Source organism: Neophocaena asiaeorientalis, unplaced genomic scaffold (assembly GCF_003031525.2).
Source record: "Neophocaena asiaeorientalis asiaeorientalis breed wild unplaced genomic scaffold, Neophocaena_asiaeorientalis_V1.1 scaffold43, whole genome shotgun sequence".
In the NCBI taxonomy this organism is placed as follows: Eukaryota; Metazoa; Chordata; class Mammalia; order Artiodactyla; family Phocoenidae; genus Neophocaena; species Neophocaena asiaeorientalis.
The window spans coordinates 1,291,714-1,310,294 of NW_020173674.1; the positions used below are offsets into that span (position 1 = coordinate 1,291,714).

Below are 18,581 nucleotides of genomic sequence, written 5' to 3' on the forward strand. Positions count from 1 at the left end.
GCTCGGGGACCAGGACGGCGCCCTGTGCTTGGGGCCACCAGCCACGCACAGGTGGGCTTCAGGGGGCCCAGGGAGTCCCAGCCCCTGCACCCCTGCACCCACGTCTGCCTCCACCCGGTCCCTCTCTGCCCTCCAGGCCCCTGCAACTTGCTTAACGTTTCCTGATGGCTGTTTTTTTTTTTTTTCTCTCCTCTTGCAGCAACAGATTAAAAAACAACACCCCAACCCAAGCTCCGATATGCTCCAAACCTCAACCTGCCGCCAGAAGGGGGAAGTGAAACCCGGCTGGGGGTGAGGGGAGGCTCCGGGGCAGCCGCCCCAGGAAGCGCTGAGAGCTTCAGCACACACGCACAGCAGGGACCAGCAGGGACCAGCCGGACGCCAGCCCCAGCCCATGGCCATGGCGGAAGCTCCCAGCCACCCTGGCTCCGAGGAGCTGCTGGTGGAGGAAGGCACAGGGTAAGGCCCGGGCCGGGCCGCGTGAGCGCTGTGGTCCCAAGAAGCAGGCTGCAGGGGACCCCATCTCACCCAGGGCAGGTAGACGCCTCTTCTGTCTGCCTCTGCAGCTGGGCCTCACTGGGAGAGTCTGGGTTCCCCACCAGCCAGTGGGATGCTGACCCAGGACCAGGAAGCCCGGACGCCTGGTACAGGTCCAGGATGCGGCCTGGACACCTGGGGAAGAAACCAGGCCGTGGGCAGGCAGTGCCGAAGCCGTGTGGGCAGGAGGGGGGTAGGGCCCCAGGCCAGGAAGCCTGGCCGAGAGAGAGGCTCGGCCTCGGGATCCTCAAAGCCTGTGCTGGAGGCCTGGCCGGGCCCCCTCCCCCAGGCTGCCCCCTCCCGGTGCTGTTGGAGGCCGAGGTTGCCGCAGGTTCTGAGTGCCAGGCAGGCGCCGTTGGTCGGCGGTGGGATGTGAGGGGACACAAGCCGAGGCTGTGCGGCTTGCCAGCAAGAAGGCCCAGCCGTGTGGCCGCAGCCAGAGCTAGGCAGAGGAGCGATGTGACCCAGGCTCCCTCAGGAGGCAGCTGTGCTCCATGGAGCACTCCCCGCGGCCCCCACCCCCACCCGGGCCTGAGCAGGGGCAGAGGAGGAGGGTCCCTGGCTGGGGGAGGGCTGCTGAGGACAGGCATCCACGCTGAGCCACACCGTGGGGGTCCGACTGCCCCAGGGGGCAGGTGCCAGAGAGATGGGAGTGGTCAGGGCTTCGGGAGGGACACGTGTTCTGACAGTCAGGGGTGGGAGCTGTGTGGAGAGAGACCACCAGCCCAGGAGGAAGGGGGCAGGGGCTGCGGCTTCTGCCCCTGCGAGCCGAAGGGAAGGAGCAGGGGCTCCGGGGGGGGACGTGAGACGCGTACAGCCACAGCACGGGGCTGGAGCCGCCCAGGGCCGGCCCCCACTTGCCCCAGAGCTGCTGCTGGCGGAGGGGGAGAAGGGAGCGGAAGGGAGGGGAGGGGGTCCCACTAGGACCCCCGCTGAGCCCCCGAAGGCAGGGCTCCCCACAGCCTCAGGGTTGACTTGCAAAGTGGATCCAAGCCCAGCTCTTCTGCCTGATTCTGCGATGCTGCTTCTGTTGAAAATGAGAGGACAGAAATGTGTGCAGGGCGTGTGTGTGCGTGTGTGTGTGCAGGGCGTGTGTGTGTGCAGGGCGTGTGTGTGTGTGTGCGCGTGTGTGTGTGCAGGGCGTGTGCGTGTGTGTGCAGGGCGTGTGTGTGTGCAGGGCGTGTGTGCGTGTGTGCGCGTGTGTGTGTGCACTCCATGCTGAATACCACGGGGGCCTGGTGCGGGGGCTTCAGGGGGCCGAGCCCTGGGGGAGTGGAGAGGCTGGGCAGCTGGGATCCGGCGAGGGGCTGTTGTTGTGGGGGAAGGGCATGCTAGCAGGGACCCATTGCTCGCTTGCCACCAAGGAGGGGAGGGGGGCATGGCCCAGGCTCTGTGCCCTGAAGAGACAGCCCCGTTCTTCTAGGGAGGCAGGTCGCTCCACACACAGCAGGTGACTGGGGAACAGCTGTGTCCCCGCTCAGAAACGGCTCCACACGTCCGCGCTGTCCGGCCCTGGGCGCCTCCGGCCACCTCATGCCCATAGAAGGGCACGGCTTGAGCGGCCTGGCAGGGCCTGCCCCCTCCTTGGCCCCCTCCTTGACCCCCTTCCCAGCTGTCGTGCATGCCGAGGAGAGGGAGGCGGCGGTGGAGGCCACGGCCGCCAGCCCAGGTCCCGGCGGCTCGCTGGTGCCTGTCCCCGGGCCTCGGGCCGCACCTGTGCGGGGTCCATCGGGGGCTCGGTTGGAGAACCGGCTGGATGCACCCCCCGGCCCCTGGAGCCTGGGCGCCCCAGCGACATCACCCCCACGGGGGTGGGTGTGACGCTGACATTTCAGAGTGAAACTGAGACCCAGGGTGGGTGGGGTTCTCGTTTCACAAGGTGACTAAGGGAAGCGGGGATTTTCCTGTCCAGGGTGAGGGAGAAAGTCCCCGACGCCTAGGCAGGGGACTGAGGCTGGGAAGCCCCACCCAGGGGCCCCCAGGACAGCCAGGGTCTGCTGGGGTCGGAGCCGAGCGGGTGAGACCTGCCCCCCTGCCCCCCTGCCCCCCATGTGCTGCCCATGGGGGCTTTCAGGTCTGTGGATCCAGGGCAGGCCGTGCCCCTCCAACTGGCCAACTTGGGTCACCCCCTCAGACTGCCCCAGACCCCTCGGGGGCCCCATGCGCACCCGAATCCTCCCCAAGGCCGGACGGAAGCACGCTGGGCCCTTCCCCTGTCTGCACCCAGGCAGGGCTCCTGCTGCCGCTGGGAGATAGGCTTGTCAGCCCCCTGGGCCTCCCCCTGCCGCAGCCCAGCCCTTCCCTGGTTGGCCCGGATGACAGGGTGGTCTCCAGGCCCCTGCCCCTGCCATGTGCTCTTTCTCTGAAAAGCCATCAGGCCACGTCTTCCCATGCGTGGAACCACTCACCATGGAGCGGTGAAAATCCGTGCCCCAGGGCGGCCACTGCAGCCTGCCCTGGCCACCCTGACCTCACCTCTCCCGCCACCTAGCCTTCCCAGCTTGTCCCAGCTCTGGAAGGTGCCGGTTATCATCGCAGACTTTGCACAGGCCCTTCCTCAACCTACCTGGCCGCCCTACCCCCTCTGCAGGCTTCCCTCCCCTCCCCCGGGGTGGTCGCTACCCCAGGCTCCCTTCGCATCTGCCACTGCCCGCGGTGGGGGCCGGCATGGAGCATGGTCTGTCCTCTCCAGCACCCGCCCCGGGTAGGCTGGGCTGCTCTGGCCCTGGATGACCCTGACTGGGGCGGGATGGGGGGAGCAGGTGTCTCCCTGCCCCAGTCGCTGCCTGTCGCTGCCTCAGTCACTCCTCTGTGTGCTGAGCTAAGGGGGCAGGCAGGGTGGGGACAATTTGCAGGGCCACCCTGGGCAGGTCCCTTTCCCGGCCACCTGTCCCTGCAGACCCTCTCGGCCTTGCCCTCTGGGCTGCAGGGTCTTCAGGAGAGAGGCCACAGGTCCCCACGGGGCTGCGGGCAGCTGGCGGCTGGAGGGAGGGGCTGAGCCAGCCGGGAGGCCTTGCATGCCTCGGTCCCCCTGAGGGAGCTGGGGGTGGGAGGAGCCTGTGGCATGTGAGGGGCAGAAACCCACGGGTGGGAACCCCCCACTCAGCCAAGTACCTGGTGGCCCTCCCGTCCGCTTGCCCTCTCCGCAGGACCGGCACCACCTGGTACAGCCGGGCACACGGCCCTGGAGGAGCGGGCAGTGCCAAAGGCCACTCAGGAGGATGGTGGAGCTGGGCGGCATGAGGCCCCGGCCCCGGCAGCGGGCTGATGGGGTGGAGGGATTGGGGGCCGCACGCTGGGGCTCCTTCCCCAGACCTGCTCAGGGCCCAGACCCAGAGGCAGCAGTCAGAGCTGGGTCAGGCCTTGGGACCCCCGGGTGGACCTGGTCTCCTCTGCCCCACGTCAGGGGTCTCGGGCACCTGGAAATTTCCCAGGATGGGGGGAGGCCTAGCTCAGCCCAGATGATGGATGCCTTCCTCCTGCGCCCACCTCCCGCCTCCATCTGGACACTTCCCATTCCCTCCTTGGGTGGGGAAGAGGGAGAAGACCTTGACACACACTGGGGGAAGTCGCTGCATGGCCCACCCTGCTGATCTGGGAAGCCGGAAACCCTTCCCTGCATGCCCACCCCCTTCCTGGTCCCCAGTTCTCTCCTCATAAACAACCCCAGAGCCACCGGGGCAGAGCCAGGAGGGTCTCCGGGCCAGAACGGGCGGGCCCCCCAGGGTGGCACTGTGGGTTTGGGCATTGCTGCCCTCCCTCTGCGACCCCCCCTCCCCCGCCTGCCTCGGCCTCAGCGTCCCTCAGAGGCCAGAGCAATGGGCCAGGCCTCAGGGGGGAAGGTGAGGGCCCTGGCGGCTGGAGCACCCGCTGGTCCTGGAGTTGGCAGGGGTGGGCCCGTGGGTGTTGCCTTTGCTCTCCTGGGCTCTGAGTTCCAGGTGCAGGCGGTAGGAGGCGGATGGGCACAGAGCCCCAGGGCACACGGCACCGGCTGCTGCACCTGGCCTAGTACTTTCTGGGGCGACTCGCCCCTGAGGCCTCAGTTTCCCCGTGTACACGGTCAGAGTCGTAGTACTCAGCACTCACTCAGCCACGCCAGCCTCGCCAAGCTCCGCAAGCCAAGGTTCTCACTGTACAGCCAGTGAGGCAGGTGCTAGGGCCTCCCTTTCCAGGGGCAGAAGCTGAGGCTTAAGGACTGAACCTGCTGCTAGAATGTGTTTCCTAACGCGGCTTCCCTGCAGCAGCTCCTTGGGGAGCCCAGGCCCCCTGCGACCCGGCTAGGACTCAGGGTGACCCAGGGGTGTCTGGGCTGCCCCTCGTAGGTGCTCAATAACCCCACCACTGCTGGTCCCTGAGGTTTCCATGAAGACGAGGGCCACCCCGAATAGGGCACAGCTCAGAAGACTCCCCTAGGGACCTCCTCCAAAGCAGAAAGGGGACTTGGCTTGGCCATAATGAGCTGGTCCTCTCCAGAGCCACCTGGAAAGGAGCCCTCAGCTTCTCTCTCAGGCCCCAGCCCTGAGTCCTTTGCATCTGGGGATCCTCTTTCTAGGGGGGCCCTGGGCCATAAGACAGCCAGTGAGGGCAGTCCCCAAAACTCCCCAAACCCTGAGTGCAACCGAGGCAGACAGAGTCAGACCCTCCTGCTGCTGATGAATTGGGACTTAGAGGGGAAAGCACAGGCTGGGGGTGCAGGGCCAGGGGATGCTCGGCCAAACGGGAATCCAGGCCCAGGGTTGGGAAGCCAGCCCAGCCCCTGCCCCTTCCCCCATACCCATGAGCCTGAAGGGAGGGGGCTGGGGCCTATGCTGGTGTGGAGTTTATAGGAGATAAGAGGATTGAGAAAATCAGGCCTCCTAACACTGCCCAGCCAGCACAGCCCTGCAGTGCCAGACACAGGCAGATAAGGGGGGTGGGGGTGGGGTGGGCGGTGTCGGTGGCAGGAGAGGAAAGCCCCGGCCCTTTCCTGGGGTCAGGCCAGTCTGTCCAAACCCTATCAGCTAACTGCCTCCAAGCCGGGAAGGTGGGAGTTGGTGGGTTAGCAGGGGGAGCACTGTCTGGTCTCACTGGCTGGCAGGGAGGGGCTGTCTGGGAACCTAGGAACTGAGTCCACCTCACCCCGTAGGAGTGGGAGGGCCTCGGGGCTCTGGCCTCAGAGCCTGGAGCAGGGCCAGCTCTGGGGGTGGGCGTTTGCAGAGGTCAGCAGGGACAGCCGGCAGAGGGTGGGGGTGACAGTAACTGGGAGGTAGTAGTGGTGGGTACAGCCTCGGCTTCCCCACTACCCCAGGAGCTGTTGGTGAGGACCAGAGGCTCACTGCCCTGCTCTATGTCTGGCAGGTGGCATCTCAGATGCTGCTCCTTCCTGCTCCCGGGGAAAAGCACAAGCCCCTCACTCTGAAGGTGTCTGTACCCCCTCATCCCTAGGGAGAGGAAACTGCTTTGTTGATGGTTTCCCTTCTGAGGTCCCAAGGTTGCCAGCTCACCCTCTCCTCCTCTCTCAGTTGCCTCCCTTCGAAAGATAAATGGGGCATGGGACAGATGCACCTAGCTAGTCGATTCTAGAGGAATCTGGAAAGAAGCCGTCAGCCTTTCTCCTCGTCCCATCCCTTCCCCAAATCCCAGCTTCATCTCTATACCCACCACTACACCACCCTGGCTCCTCTCCCTTTGCTGGACCTAGGCACATATAAGACAGATGAGTACTCAGAAACACCGCTCTACTTGGAGTCACCCAGGAGCCACTGAAACCACCAGCCCTGACCCCTCTTCTGCACCCCACCCCCCATGGGCTCTCACTGCTTAATGCACCTTTCGTTGGGATACAACTCTATAAGCGTGGACTCGTGTGTGTGTGTGTGTGTGTGTGTGTGTGTTTGTGTGTGTGTGTGTGTTGAGAACATCCGAACAAGAGGGCAGATTCCTCCCTCTCCAGCCTCTATTTAAGCTCTATTGTGGTACTCAGCCTACTGGGGAGAGGGTATGCTCTCTTATGTTCTTCAGCCACAAGCTTATGAGCCATGTCTTAGTCACAGAAGAAAGAAAAAAGGAAAACAAAAGGCTCGACAAGAGAGAAAAGTGTGAATGAAAGAAAAGGTAGATGAAGAAAGGTAGGAAGCAGGAACAACTGGATGATGGATGGATGAATGGATGGATAATAGGTGGATGGAGGGATGGATGGATGGGTGGATTGATGAGTGAGTAGATGGATGGATGATGGGTAGAGGGACAGATGGGTGGATGAATGGGTGGACGGATGGATGGTTGGATAGATGGGTGAATGGATGGGTGGATGGATGAATGGATGGTTGGACAGACTAATAATGGCTGAATTGATGAGTGATTGGGTAGATAAATTGTTAGTAGATGGATGGGTGGATGGATGAGTGGGTGGATGGATGAGTGAATGGATGGATAGATGGAAGAGGGAATAGATGCATGGAAGGATGAAGGGTAGAGGGATAGGTGGATGGATGGATGAATGGATGAGTGGATGGATGGAAGGATGAAGCGTGGATGGATAGGTAGATGGATGGATGGATGGATTGATGGATGAGTAAATGGATGAATGAGTGAATGGATGGAGGGATGGATGGGTGAGTGAATGGGTGAGTGAATGGATGGGTAGATGGATGGATGAATGAATGGTGGGAAGATGGATGCATGGGTGGGTGGGTGGATGTGTGAACAGATGGGTGGATGGATGGATAGGTGGATGGATGAGTAGATGGAGGGATGGATGGATGGATGCATGGTGGGCAAATGGATGAATAGGTGGGTGGATAGATGAGTGGATGGATGGATAGGTGGATGGATGAGTGAATGGATGGATGGATGGATGGATGGGTGATGGGACAGATGAGTGGTGGGTAGATGGATGGGTGGATGAATGGATATAGGCTGGTGGATGGGTGGATGGATGATGGACGGATGGATAGGTAGATGGGTAGATGGATGAGTGAATTAATGGATGGAAGGATGAAGGGTGGGTGAATAGATGGATGATGGGTAGATGGTTGGATGAATGAATGGATGGATGGAAGGATGGATGGACAGATGGATGGATGGATGGATGAGTGAATGAACGGGTGAATGGATGGGTGGGTGGATGAGTGTATAGATGAATGTTGGGTAGAATAATGGGTACAGAATGAAGGGATGGTTGGATGGATAGATGATGGGTGGATGGATGAGAAGATAGGTGAATGGATGGATGAATGAATGGATGGATGGATGGATGATGGATGAATGAATGTGTGGATGGACGGGTGAATATATGGATGATGGATGGATGGATGGATGAGGGGTGGATGAGTGGATGGCTGAATGGGTGGATGAATGGATGAGTGAATGGTTGGATGGATGGATGGGTGGATGGATGGGTGGATGGATGTTTGGGTGGATGGACCGGTGATTGGATAGATGAATTTTGGGTAAATGGATGGGTGGATGGATAGGTGAATGGATGGATGGATGTATAATGGGCAGATGGACGGATAGATGGATGGGTGATGTATGCATGGATGAGTAAATGAATGGATTGATAAATGTATGAATGGAGGGATGTTTGGATAGATAACGTGTGAATTGATTGGTGGATGGGTTGATGGGTGGATGGGTTGATGGACGGATGGATGGATTGGTGGTTGGATGGATGAGTGAATGGATGAGTGGATGGATGGGTGGATGGATAGATAATGGGTAGATAGATGGGTGGATGGATGGATGGGTAGATGGATGGATGGATGTGTAATGGGTGGATGGATGGATTGATGGATGGATGGGTGGATGAATGAAGGGATGGGTGGATGGAGAATTATGGGTGGATGGATGGGTAGATGAGTGGACAGATGGATGGACGAGTGAATGGTTGGATGGATGGATGGATGGATAGATGGAGGGATGAGTGAATAGATGGACTGATGAATGATGGGTGGCTGAATGGGTGGATCGATGAGTGGATGGATGACTGTATGGGTGGGTGGATGCATGAATGAGTGAATAAAGGAATGAATGGATGGATGGATGGATGATGGATGAATGGATGTGTGGAGAGATGGGTGAATATATGGATGATGAGTGGATGAGTGGATGGCTGGATGGGTGGATGGACGGATGGGTGGATGGATGGTTGGGTGGATGGACGGGTGATTGGATAGATGAGTTTTGGGTAAATGGATGGGTTGATGGATAGGTGAATGGATGGATGGATGTTTAATGGGCAGATGGGTGGGTGATCTATGTGTGTATGTATGTATGGATGAGTGAATGAATGGATTGATAAATGTATGAATGGAGAGATGTTTGGATGGATAATGTGTGAATTGATTGGTGGATGGGTGGATGGATGGATGGATGGATGGATTGGTGGTTGGATGGATGGATGGATGAGTGAATGGATGGATGGATGGATGGATGGATGGATAATGGGTGAATAGATGGGGGGATGGGTGGTTGGATAGGTGGATGGGTGGATGGATGGATGGATATGTAGTGGGTGGATGGATGGATGGGTGGATGGATGGATGAATGAATAGTTGGATAGATGGAGCTTGAGTGAATGAACAGATGGATGATGGGTGGATAAATGGGTGGATATATGGGTAGATGAGTGAATGGATGGATAGATGGATTGATAGATGAATGATGGGTGGATGAATGGGTGGATGGATGCGTGAATGAATGAACGGGTAGATGGATAGATGGATGGATGAATTGGTGTATGGACACACGGAGTGGAATTATGAATTGGTGGATGGGTAAATGAATGTAATGTTACAGATAAACGACTGGACAGATGAATAGAGATGTAATTGGATACTGGGTAGAGTTTTAGATGAACAGATAGGCAAATATAGAAAGAGACAGAAGAATAGGAAGACAGATACTGAGTAAATAGATGTAGGGCTTGGTGCTGGATGAACTATTGAAGAGATAAATTGGTGAAGAGTCAGACCTAAATCAGGGATTTTTCACTCACTGTTCTCTTTTCCTAGAACACTTTCTTCCATCCATGTATGGAGCTACTCTACTCAATTCTCTTTACAAGTAAGGAAAGGCTTATTCCTCCCCATGAGGCTTTCTTTGACTCTCATATATAAAATATCACCCCCCTCCATAACTCCCTATCCTCTTACCCTGAATTCCATCTTCTATAGCATTTACCACCATCCGATACATTGCAATATATATTTCCTTGTTTATTTATTTTTTATTCCCACTAAATGTCATTTTGTGAGAACAGGAACTTTGCTAATTCTAAACAACTCCAGCACCTAAAAAGTGAATACAGTCGGCATTCAATAAGTTTGTCGAAAAATATATGGATAAGTGGAAAAATATATAAAGGTAAATTTAGAGATGAATGACCAGGTGGTTGTTTGGATGAGATGTGGATGAATGAAAATGGCAGTAACTAACATTTATTGGCAATTTACTGTGTTCCAACTACTGTTTTAGATATTAACTCATTTGGATGGCCTTATGGGCAAAATAATGGACAACTATGTATATGGCAGGACAAACATATACATATTCATGCACAATTGGATGTCTGACTTGCTAGGTGGCAAGATGGTTAGACGTATGGATGGATGAATAGGCAGATATACGAATGGATCTATGAATGGGAAGGATAAATAGTAAAATATTTAGATAAATGTGAGGACAGTAGAATATTTGGAGAGATAGAAGAATGTATTAAAGAATGAACAAATTGTTCACCTGTTGCATATATGGGCAGATAGATATACAAATTGATGAATACATAGATAATAGTAATTAACATATCGAGTAGATATTCAGGATAGGTGGATGACTAGCTAAATGCTTCTTTTAAGTGTTTTACATGTTTTACACGTATTAAGGCATTTAAATAAATGGATGGATGGATGGGTATGTACATGGATGGATGAATGGAGGGATAGATGAGTGGGCGGGTGGGTGGACACTTGCTCAATGAAGAAATGTATAGAAATAGGGATGGACATGAGTATATACGCATTGAATGGATTGAATGAATTGATGGAAGTATATATTGCTTACGTGGACAATTGAATGGATAGATATATTGAGAAATTGATGGATTCATAGATGATACAAGGAAAAACAGATAGCTGTATAGAGAGGACAGATGGAGAGCATGGATGGATGGATGGATAGAGGATGGATGAACAGATGGAGGATGGACTGATGATGGATGGAGGATGGATGGATGGGTGGATGGATGGATGGATGGACTTACGGAGGATGGACGGATGGACGATGGATAGAGGATGGATCAATAGATGATGGGTGGAGGATGGATGGATGGAGGATGGATAGAGGATAGGTGGATGGTGGATAAATGGATGGATGGATGGATGGATGGACAAATAATGGTACAGTTGACATCAAATACTCTGCCCTATTGTTCGTGTTGGGACATGCCCTAATTGGGAAACTGAGTCCTGACCACTGCATTTAAAGATCTTTTCTTGCTACCTCCCACCCATCAGTCTGATAAATAACCGTGCAACGCTATTTAAGTTCTAGTGACAGGAAACTCCTGCCGCCCCAGGGCAGCCCTCTGCCCTGTGGAAATATTTTTCCTTCTTTTGAACCAAAATATACTTTGGCACAGTTCACGCCTGGCTGTCTGTGGCTGGGATTCCAGCAGCAAGAGCAGGAGGCGGGAGGAAACGGGCAGGTTGAGATGGAAGGGAAACACACGCTTACTTTCCCTGGGTGATCTGGCTCAGCTCGAGGCCTGGCTCCGTCGCCCTCCCTCCTCCCACCAGAGTCCTGAGGTCTCCGCCGCTCCGGCTAGAGGCTGGGGATGGGCAGTGGGCACAGCTGTTCTCTGCGGCACACCCCACATTCTCTGGCTTCTCTGGGTTGTGCGGGGGGAGGGGCAGGCTGTGGGCCACGGGACACTGGCCTGTTACGTGGTGGGGGGCGTCTGAGCCGGACGTCCCGACCCCCACAAAGTCTTCACCAGACAGCCACCACCTGAGCCACTGGGACTGATGGGCCACGTGGAATTCTTCTGACGCCGCTGCCCCCTCCAACACCCAGGGATTCACCCACGTGTCCACCTGCTTGCCGGTCTGAGCCTAACCTGACCCTTTGTCCACTCACACATCTGCAGGCGCTTTCTGGCCCTGACCACCTGGCACAGCCAGAGGGCAGACTAGCTGGGGAAGCAAGAGGCCCATTGCTCTGCGTGCGGCCGTGGGGTGGAGGGAGGTGGCCGGCCCAGTGCTGTGGTGGCCAGCTGTCGGCAGATGGGCTTGGTCCCGGCTGTGCCGGGCCCCTGCTCTCCGACCTCGGGTACTAGTCTGAGCCTCGGTTTCCCCATCTGGGACACAGGTACGGTGGCGTCTGCCTGTCAGGGTGATCGTGGGCGTTGGCGAGCCTGGCGAGCTCCTGGATGTGAGACGGCTCGGCCCGGAGCTGGCCCTCGGCGAGTCCCGGCGAGTCCCAGCGAGCGAGCCCGAGTCTGGTCCCTCCCTGGTCCGGCCACTCGCCTCGCGTGCGCTCCAGTGAGTCACGGCGACTCAGCCCAACCGGAGAAACAGTGGGCTGGGCTGCTCCTCCTGGGGCCTTGGCCAGAGCCCGGGGGCAAGGGGGGCCGCTGGCCAGGCCACCGCACCGACCTCGTGCCACTGGCCACTTCTGGGGAGCATGGCTCTCCCATCCCGACGGGAGAGGCTGTGTTGGCCTCTGCCTTGCGGGGTGTCGCTGCTCCGACCTTCCAGTGCCATCTGGCAGGGGACGGGGGAGGGCAGCAGCCTCCCCACTGGGGAGCAGACAGGATTCCTGGGGTGCCCCGGCCTCCCCCGTGAGGTGATAACAGGAGCAGAGGGCTGGAAAGAAACAAAGGGAAAATGGAGAACGGGAGGGAGGGGAGAGGAGGGAGGGGGAGGAGGGAGAAGAGGAAGGGAGGGGAGAGGAAGGGAGGGGGAGGGAAGGAGGGAGACAGAGATAGAGACAGAGAGACACCAGAGGGAAAAGAGAGGAGAGAGGGGCTGAGTGTGGGACCAGGGAGGCCGGGGGCAACGGAGGAAGGAGCACGGGCCCCGGGCTGGGCTGGGCAGGGCCGTGGAGAGGGCCAGAGGGCAGCTAGGCCAGGGCTGGGCAAGGGGAGAGGCGGGCAGGGATGGGGAAGCAGGTGGGGAGCCAGAGACCAGCCAGCCAGCCAGAGGGAGAGACAGAGCAAGAAGGAGGGAAAGGGGGAAGGAGAGAGAGAGGGGGGAGAGGGTCCCAGTGGCAGGGGGAGTGGAGGGGGCAGGGCAGCCGCAGAGGGCCGCAGGCAGGAGCCTTTGAAGAAGCAGCCGCAGCGTCCCGTCCCGTCCCCCAGGGCTGGGGTCAGGCCAGGTCGCCGGCCAGGCGGGCGGCCGCACCATGAGCAGCTCTGCGCTCCTGAGAAGGAATTCTAGCAAACAGGGCCTGGAGAGCCTCCTGAGGTAGGTCCCTCCGCCCAGGCTGGGGCGCGGAGGGCAGGGCAGGGTGCCCGCGCTGGTGCCACCCACGGAGGACTGGCACCGCGGAGCCTGGGCCGCCTGGGCGTGGGGCTCCCCAGCCTCCCCCAGGAACCCGGCCCCAGCCCGGCAGCTCTGCGGCCCCTGTGCCGCGGGCAGGGTGTGCGGTGCACCAGGCTGTGGGCCTGGCGTGCGCACGTGCGTGTGGGTGCGTTCACGCGGGCCCGTCCCTTCCTCTGCGCCCCCAACATCGCGTCCTCTTCTCCCAACTGCACCGCCGGGCCTCAGGCAGTGGCCACTCTCCGCTCGAAGACCCTTTCCCGGGCCCTGGGTCTCTGAGCAGGCTCTGCACTCCCCGGCTGAAGAGCGTGGCCCCAGCGTGGCTTCCGAGGCCTTCTCTGGTCCTGCAGGCCCTCGGGGACTGTCCAGTCACCCCTTACTTTACAGATGATGAAACTGGACTTAGTACCACGTTCACCACCCCGGCCCTTAGGGCACCAGCCCAGCGTGGAAGGGGCCATGGGCCACGTGAGTGCTTGGGCCTCAGAGCCGGATCTTCCCAAGCTGGAATCCTGGCTCCTGCATCCTTGGGCCATGGGCCAGTGCCCAGTCCTCTCTGGGCCTCAGTTTCCTCCTCTGTAAGGTCGGGGTGTGGTGGCACCTGCCTCGCAGAGTCCTGGAAAGAGAGCAGAAGCAAAGTGCCACAGGTGGGCTCAGAGCCGCTGCTCACTGTGGGCAGCTCCCTGCCTCCCTCTGAGCCGCCTGCAGTGCCCTTCCTCCTCCTCCACCCTTCCAGGCATCTAAGGCCCAGCGGAAATGCTGCCTCCTGCATGCAGCCCGCCTCGGCTTCTCCTGAGCTTGGAGGACTGCCCTCTTCCACCAGGCCCGTGGGCCTGCTCCCTGCCCCCTTGGACGGCATGGCACAGGCTGGGCAGGCTGCTAGCTCCTGGAGGGGACCGGCGTCCCTCAGCATCCCCAGTCCACCCCAGCTCTGACTCTGGGAGGAGGGGGGGCAAGGTGTGCAGGTGGGCTTAGTAGCCTCTGAGGGAAGTTGAGAGCAGCCCCGGGCCCTGTCAGCAGGGTCTCTGCAGTCACGGAGGGATGGCTCTCTCCCTGCCCCACCCTGGCCTGGCCTTAGGGCTGCGACCCCAGGGTGGGGACCAGAGAGAGGGTTGGAGGGGGCCCTGCTGGGCGTGCTCCCTCGGGGCCCCGCTCTGCCCGTGGAGAAGGCAGGCCCCCCTGGGTCTCCTGGGCTTCACACCTGCCCAATCCACGTGTCTCAGGCGGGACCTCCCATTCCTGTCAGTTGGGATGTGTCCTCCCAGGAGTCACTGCTGTCCCCCTGTCCCCAGCCTGTGGTCCAGGAACAGAGGAGTGCCTGCTGGGTCAGTCCCCGGGGCTCCCCAGCGCCACGTAACAAATGGGGAAACTGAAGCCACGGGGGCGCGTCGCCCAGCCCACTGTGGGGGGGGGGTGGTGGTGCAGGGAGAGCCCCAGGGCCTGGCTGTGCACACAAGCATCCGTCTGGTTACGGCTCTGGCTCAGTTCCCAGACCTGGTGCCAGGCTGCTGACTTGGGTGAGCCGGGGGCGAGCTGGAGGCGCCAGCGGGGCTCAGAGGGTACAGCTGCACTGAGGGTGGGGGCAGGCTCGGCACGAGCCCCGAGGACCCAGACAGGGGCAGGTGGGCCTGCAGGTGGCCAGCCAGGGCAGGGACGGGAGGAAACCTCCCTCTGAGCTCCCCGGGGACTCCCGCTGTGGAGGGTGGGGCGGGGGGCGGGGAGCACGCGAGGGTCCCTCGTGAAGAGTCGTGGAGCGCGGCTGTCCGTCCAGCCACGCTGAGCAAGCCCCCTGCACGTGGTCATGCTCCCGACGACGCGCACAGACCCGCACACGCTCCAGGCCCCTGACCCAGCGGCCGGCGGGGCTACACACTCACACACCACACACAGATGTGACTTCCTGCCGCCCTCTCTCCCGAATCTAATGGATCTGCCGAATCTAATGGGCCTGCCGGCCGACAGGCCCCTTGTCCCCGATTGGCAACAGAAAACAAGACTCAGAGAGGCTATGAGTCGCCCCAGGTCCCCTTGGGAGTGGGGAAGCCGTCCCCCTTGCCCCCTGCCTCACCCCAGTCCCTCACCTCGAACGCCTGGGCGCAGGGGAAGGGGGCCAGCAGAGGGGGCGCCGTCCCCTCCATGACAAGCACCGCAAGGGTCTGCTGGCACCAGCAGTGGCTGGGGTGTAGACTGAATCCAGTTTAAGTGGATTAAAAGCGACCCTAGGGGCCAGTAGGGAAATCGCCCTCCCGCCCCGCCCGTACCCCTCACCTAAGTGGCTCACTCTGGGCTGCGGCGTGTGGCCACCCGGGTGCTGAGCGGGAGCCGGTAGGCGGGCAGGGCCGGAGCCCAGGGCTGACCCCCTCCCCAGCCCCCAACTCCCGGACCCCTCCAGCCACCCTGGGGGATCCAAGCCTCTCCCCAGGCCCCCCCGCCCCCCAGTGTTTGGGGCCGTTGGAGGGCAGCGAGGGGACCCTGGGTCCATCCACTCCCAGAGGATGCTGGACTCGGGGCCACCTGCCGGGTCACACAGTCCTCAAGGGCCTGGCTTCTTAAGGTAGGGGCTGAGCTGGCACAGTGCAAGGGGCTCCTGGTTCCCCAGGGGAAGCTCTGGGCGCCAGAGGAGCCCGCAGCCCCCGGCTCCCAGCACACATCCACCTCGGACACATTGGTGATCTCCATGCCTGGCTCTCTCACCCTGGCCAGCCTGTCCCAGGAGGCCTCTAGGGAGCCCAAAGTGGCAAGAAGGCAAGGGATGGGGCCGGCTGTGTTCTGGGCTGGCCCACGGGGACTGGGGGAAGCCAGGCCTGAAACTACGGTGTCAGAGGGGCGTGGCTGCTTTGGGCCCACCCAAGGGCCCGCATCCGGGGGTGGGGTGGCCCCTGCCCTGGTCAGGCCGGGCGCCTGGTGGGCGGTGCTGCCACGGGTCCGGGTGGTCTGTCGTTCAGAGCGGGTACTGCCCTGGGAGCCCGGGCGAGCCAGCAGCAGGGGGTACAGGGACCAAGTGGCCCAGCCCCTTGGGCAGGGTGTCAGGGCCGGAGCCCAGAGCGCTGAGGTTCAGGCCGGGCTCCAGCCCCGACCCGCAAACCAGAGTGGGACAGAGCGGCAAGTGAGCGGCGGCCAGCGCGCACCGGGCACCTGGGGGCTGGCGCTCCTGTCCCTGCCAGAGCCTCGAGACAGCGCCCCACGGCTCCTGGTCCCTGAGGGACGGCTGGACAGGGTGTGGGCCCCAGGAGCGGCTCAGCACAGGTGGGTGGCCAGGGGCTGACCCACTGCAGGTGGGCGCTGGGTGGCACCAGACCCCGGCCCACCCCGGGAGGCGAGGGTGCCGGGGACGTGAGGGACGGCTGCTGCCCATGATGGGCGGGGAGGTCCTGAGGCTTGTGGAGGTGAGGCTGCGGCTGGGGTGTGCCCTGTGGACCCTGAGGCTCTCCCGTCGGGATGTGTCCTTCCCGGTGGTGGGTGGAAGAAGTGGGGGGAAGACAGAGTGGAGAGGGCAAGGGGCAGCGGGGCCCCTGTGAAGACAGAAAGGGGACGTGTGGGGACAGGACGGGATGAGGGCAGGGGACAGGACAGTGGTCAAAAGGAGGGAGAGGCAGCAAAGGAGGGGCTGGACAAGGCAGGAGATGGGGATGCTCGAGGGGTCCTGGGATGAAGGAAGGGGCCCCCGGGGGCCGGGCAGAGTGGGCACCGAGTACGGGGGGATGGGGAGGGCAGCAGTGACCACCGCCTGCGGTGACCCTCCCGGGAAGGTGGGTGAGGGCAGGCAGGTGAGAGAAGGGAAGGCGGGGAGAAAAGGGAAGAGAAGGAGAGGAAAACCCAGTGAGGAGAGGGAAGGAGGCAGGGGGGCCCGGAGGCGGCACCCCATTCCTGGGCTGGGCCCTCCTGGATGGTGACCCAGGGGCTGCGGGGTTGGGACCCTGCCTGTGCCTCCTTGGGGTGGGGGGCCCCCAGTGAGACGCTGCATCTCTGAGCCTCAGTTTCCTTGCCCGTGGAGGGTCACTTTGTCCCTTTAATGGGGTCGTTCCGGCTGAGCCCCTAGCTCTTGGCCAAGACTTTGGGGACAGAGGACCGGGGTCTGGTGGGACATCCAGAAGCGTGGCGCTCCACAGAACCGCTGAGGCTGAGCCCACGCCCCCACCTGTGCGGGCGGGGAGGCTGGGGTGTTGGCCCCGCCCTGGGGCACAGGCAACAGGGTCTGCAGAATCAGAAGACACACAGCCAGGGGTGGCATGACAGAGAGTGAATTAGGGCCGGTCCAATGGCAAAGCCCCTGCACCCCCAGAATGATCGATCCCAAGGGGTCAGGGATGAAGGAGCACCTCGAAGGAAGGGCTGGGGGCTGCGTGTTGGGGGCTCCGGTGGCACAAATGGTGTGGAGGCATCAGGGAGAGGGTCCCGCTGCTCCGTGCACGTGGGGACCCAGGGATCTCTGGGAGGGCGGAGCCAGGAGCAGACGGACAGGTGGTCAGATGCCAGGCTGCACCTCCAGCCCAGGTGGGCAGACAGGTTTGGACGACGTGCAGACCCCGGGACTCGGCTGAGGAAGAGAACCCCTTTGGTGCCGACCGCGGGGAGAGCCACGTGTGGGGCCTTGGGGAGTGGGAGGTGGACCCAGGGCTCCGCACAGGAGGAGGGGGAGGGGGTGGCAGAGGCTCCAGCCGGTGCCAGCCACCGGTCGCGTGTCCTGGAGCGTGCCAGGGCCTGGCCCCGTGAGCGCTCTGAGGGCTGTGCCAGGCAGTCCCAGCTGGGCTCGGCAGCGTCCGGCTCTCCTGGAGGGCCGTCCGGCGCCAGGAGGAGACTGGGCCGGGCCCGGGGATGCGGCTGGAGCTGGTGCTGTGCGGTCAGCCCCCGGGTCCCGTCCCCCGGAGGTCGGCCCGGGTGAGGCAGTGTGTAGGCGTAGGGGTGGGCAGGGCGACTCACTGATGTGAAGGATGGGGCGGGGGTGCCTAGGGAGGTCTCCTGGGCTGCCGCGGCATTTGGCCCAGGCCCCCGCGGCGCTGTGGTCAGTGACTCGGAGGGGAAAGGAAAGACCCGTGTGCGTGGGGCACAGGGCAGAGGGGGGAGCGGCGAGCGCAGGGCCAGTGCCGGCCACAGGCACGCCGGCCACCCCCAGCCCAGATGGGCAGGCTGGTCTGAGCAAATGGGGGCAGAGATGTAGAAGAGCCAATGCCAGGAGGCCGACCATGGAGCCCATCACAAGAGGTAGGCCATCCAGCCAGAGGGAGGTGACAGGCTGGGCAGCGGGACATCCAGCTCTGCTGTGGACCCCACTCTGGGGACCCAGCCTTGACGACCCAGGGGAAGCCTGAAGTAGAGGGGCTCAGGGGCCACGTGCCCACTTTCCAGGCTCGGCGGGGTCTTCTGGGCCCAAGGCGTGGGGCTCTGTAGGGCTGAGCTGTGAGAGGGGGTAAAGCCCCACGAGGAGGGTCACAGACTCCTTAGGCAGGGCCGTTTGCCAGTGCGTGGGCGCCTGGGTGGCAGTGAACTCCGGCCGGGCACCTTTCCCATCTGGCTGTTTGCGGGGGG

The 18,581-nt window shown here is 61.0% G+C and overlaps 1 protein-coding gene across 6 annotated transcripts in view; it reads left to right on the forward strand.

The window, feature by feature from the left end:
- Window positions 1–244: 244 nt before the first annotated feature.
- Window positions 245–18,581, forward strand: part of LSP1 (lymphocyte specific protein 1) — a 36,216-nt gene continuing 17,879 nt past the window's right edge. For 2 of the 6 annotated variants that reach the window (XM_024749388.1, XM_024749389.1), the window contains exon 1: window positions 17,299–17,933. In XM_024749388.1, the coding sequence (XP_024605156.1) occupies window positions 17,314–17,933 (620 nt within the window). In that variant the 5' untranslated portion in view covers window positions 17,299–17,313. Of the gene's footprint in view, window positions 460–12,903; window positions 12,981–17,298; window positions 17,934–18,581 lie in introns of those variants that run through there. The other 4 variants (XM_024749393.1, XM_024749390.1, XM_024749391.1 and 1 more) reach the window with 4 other exon arrangements.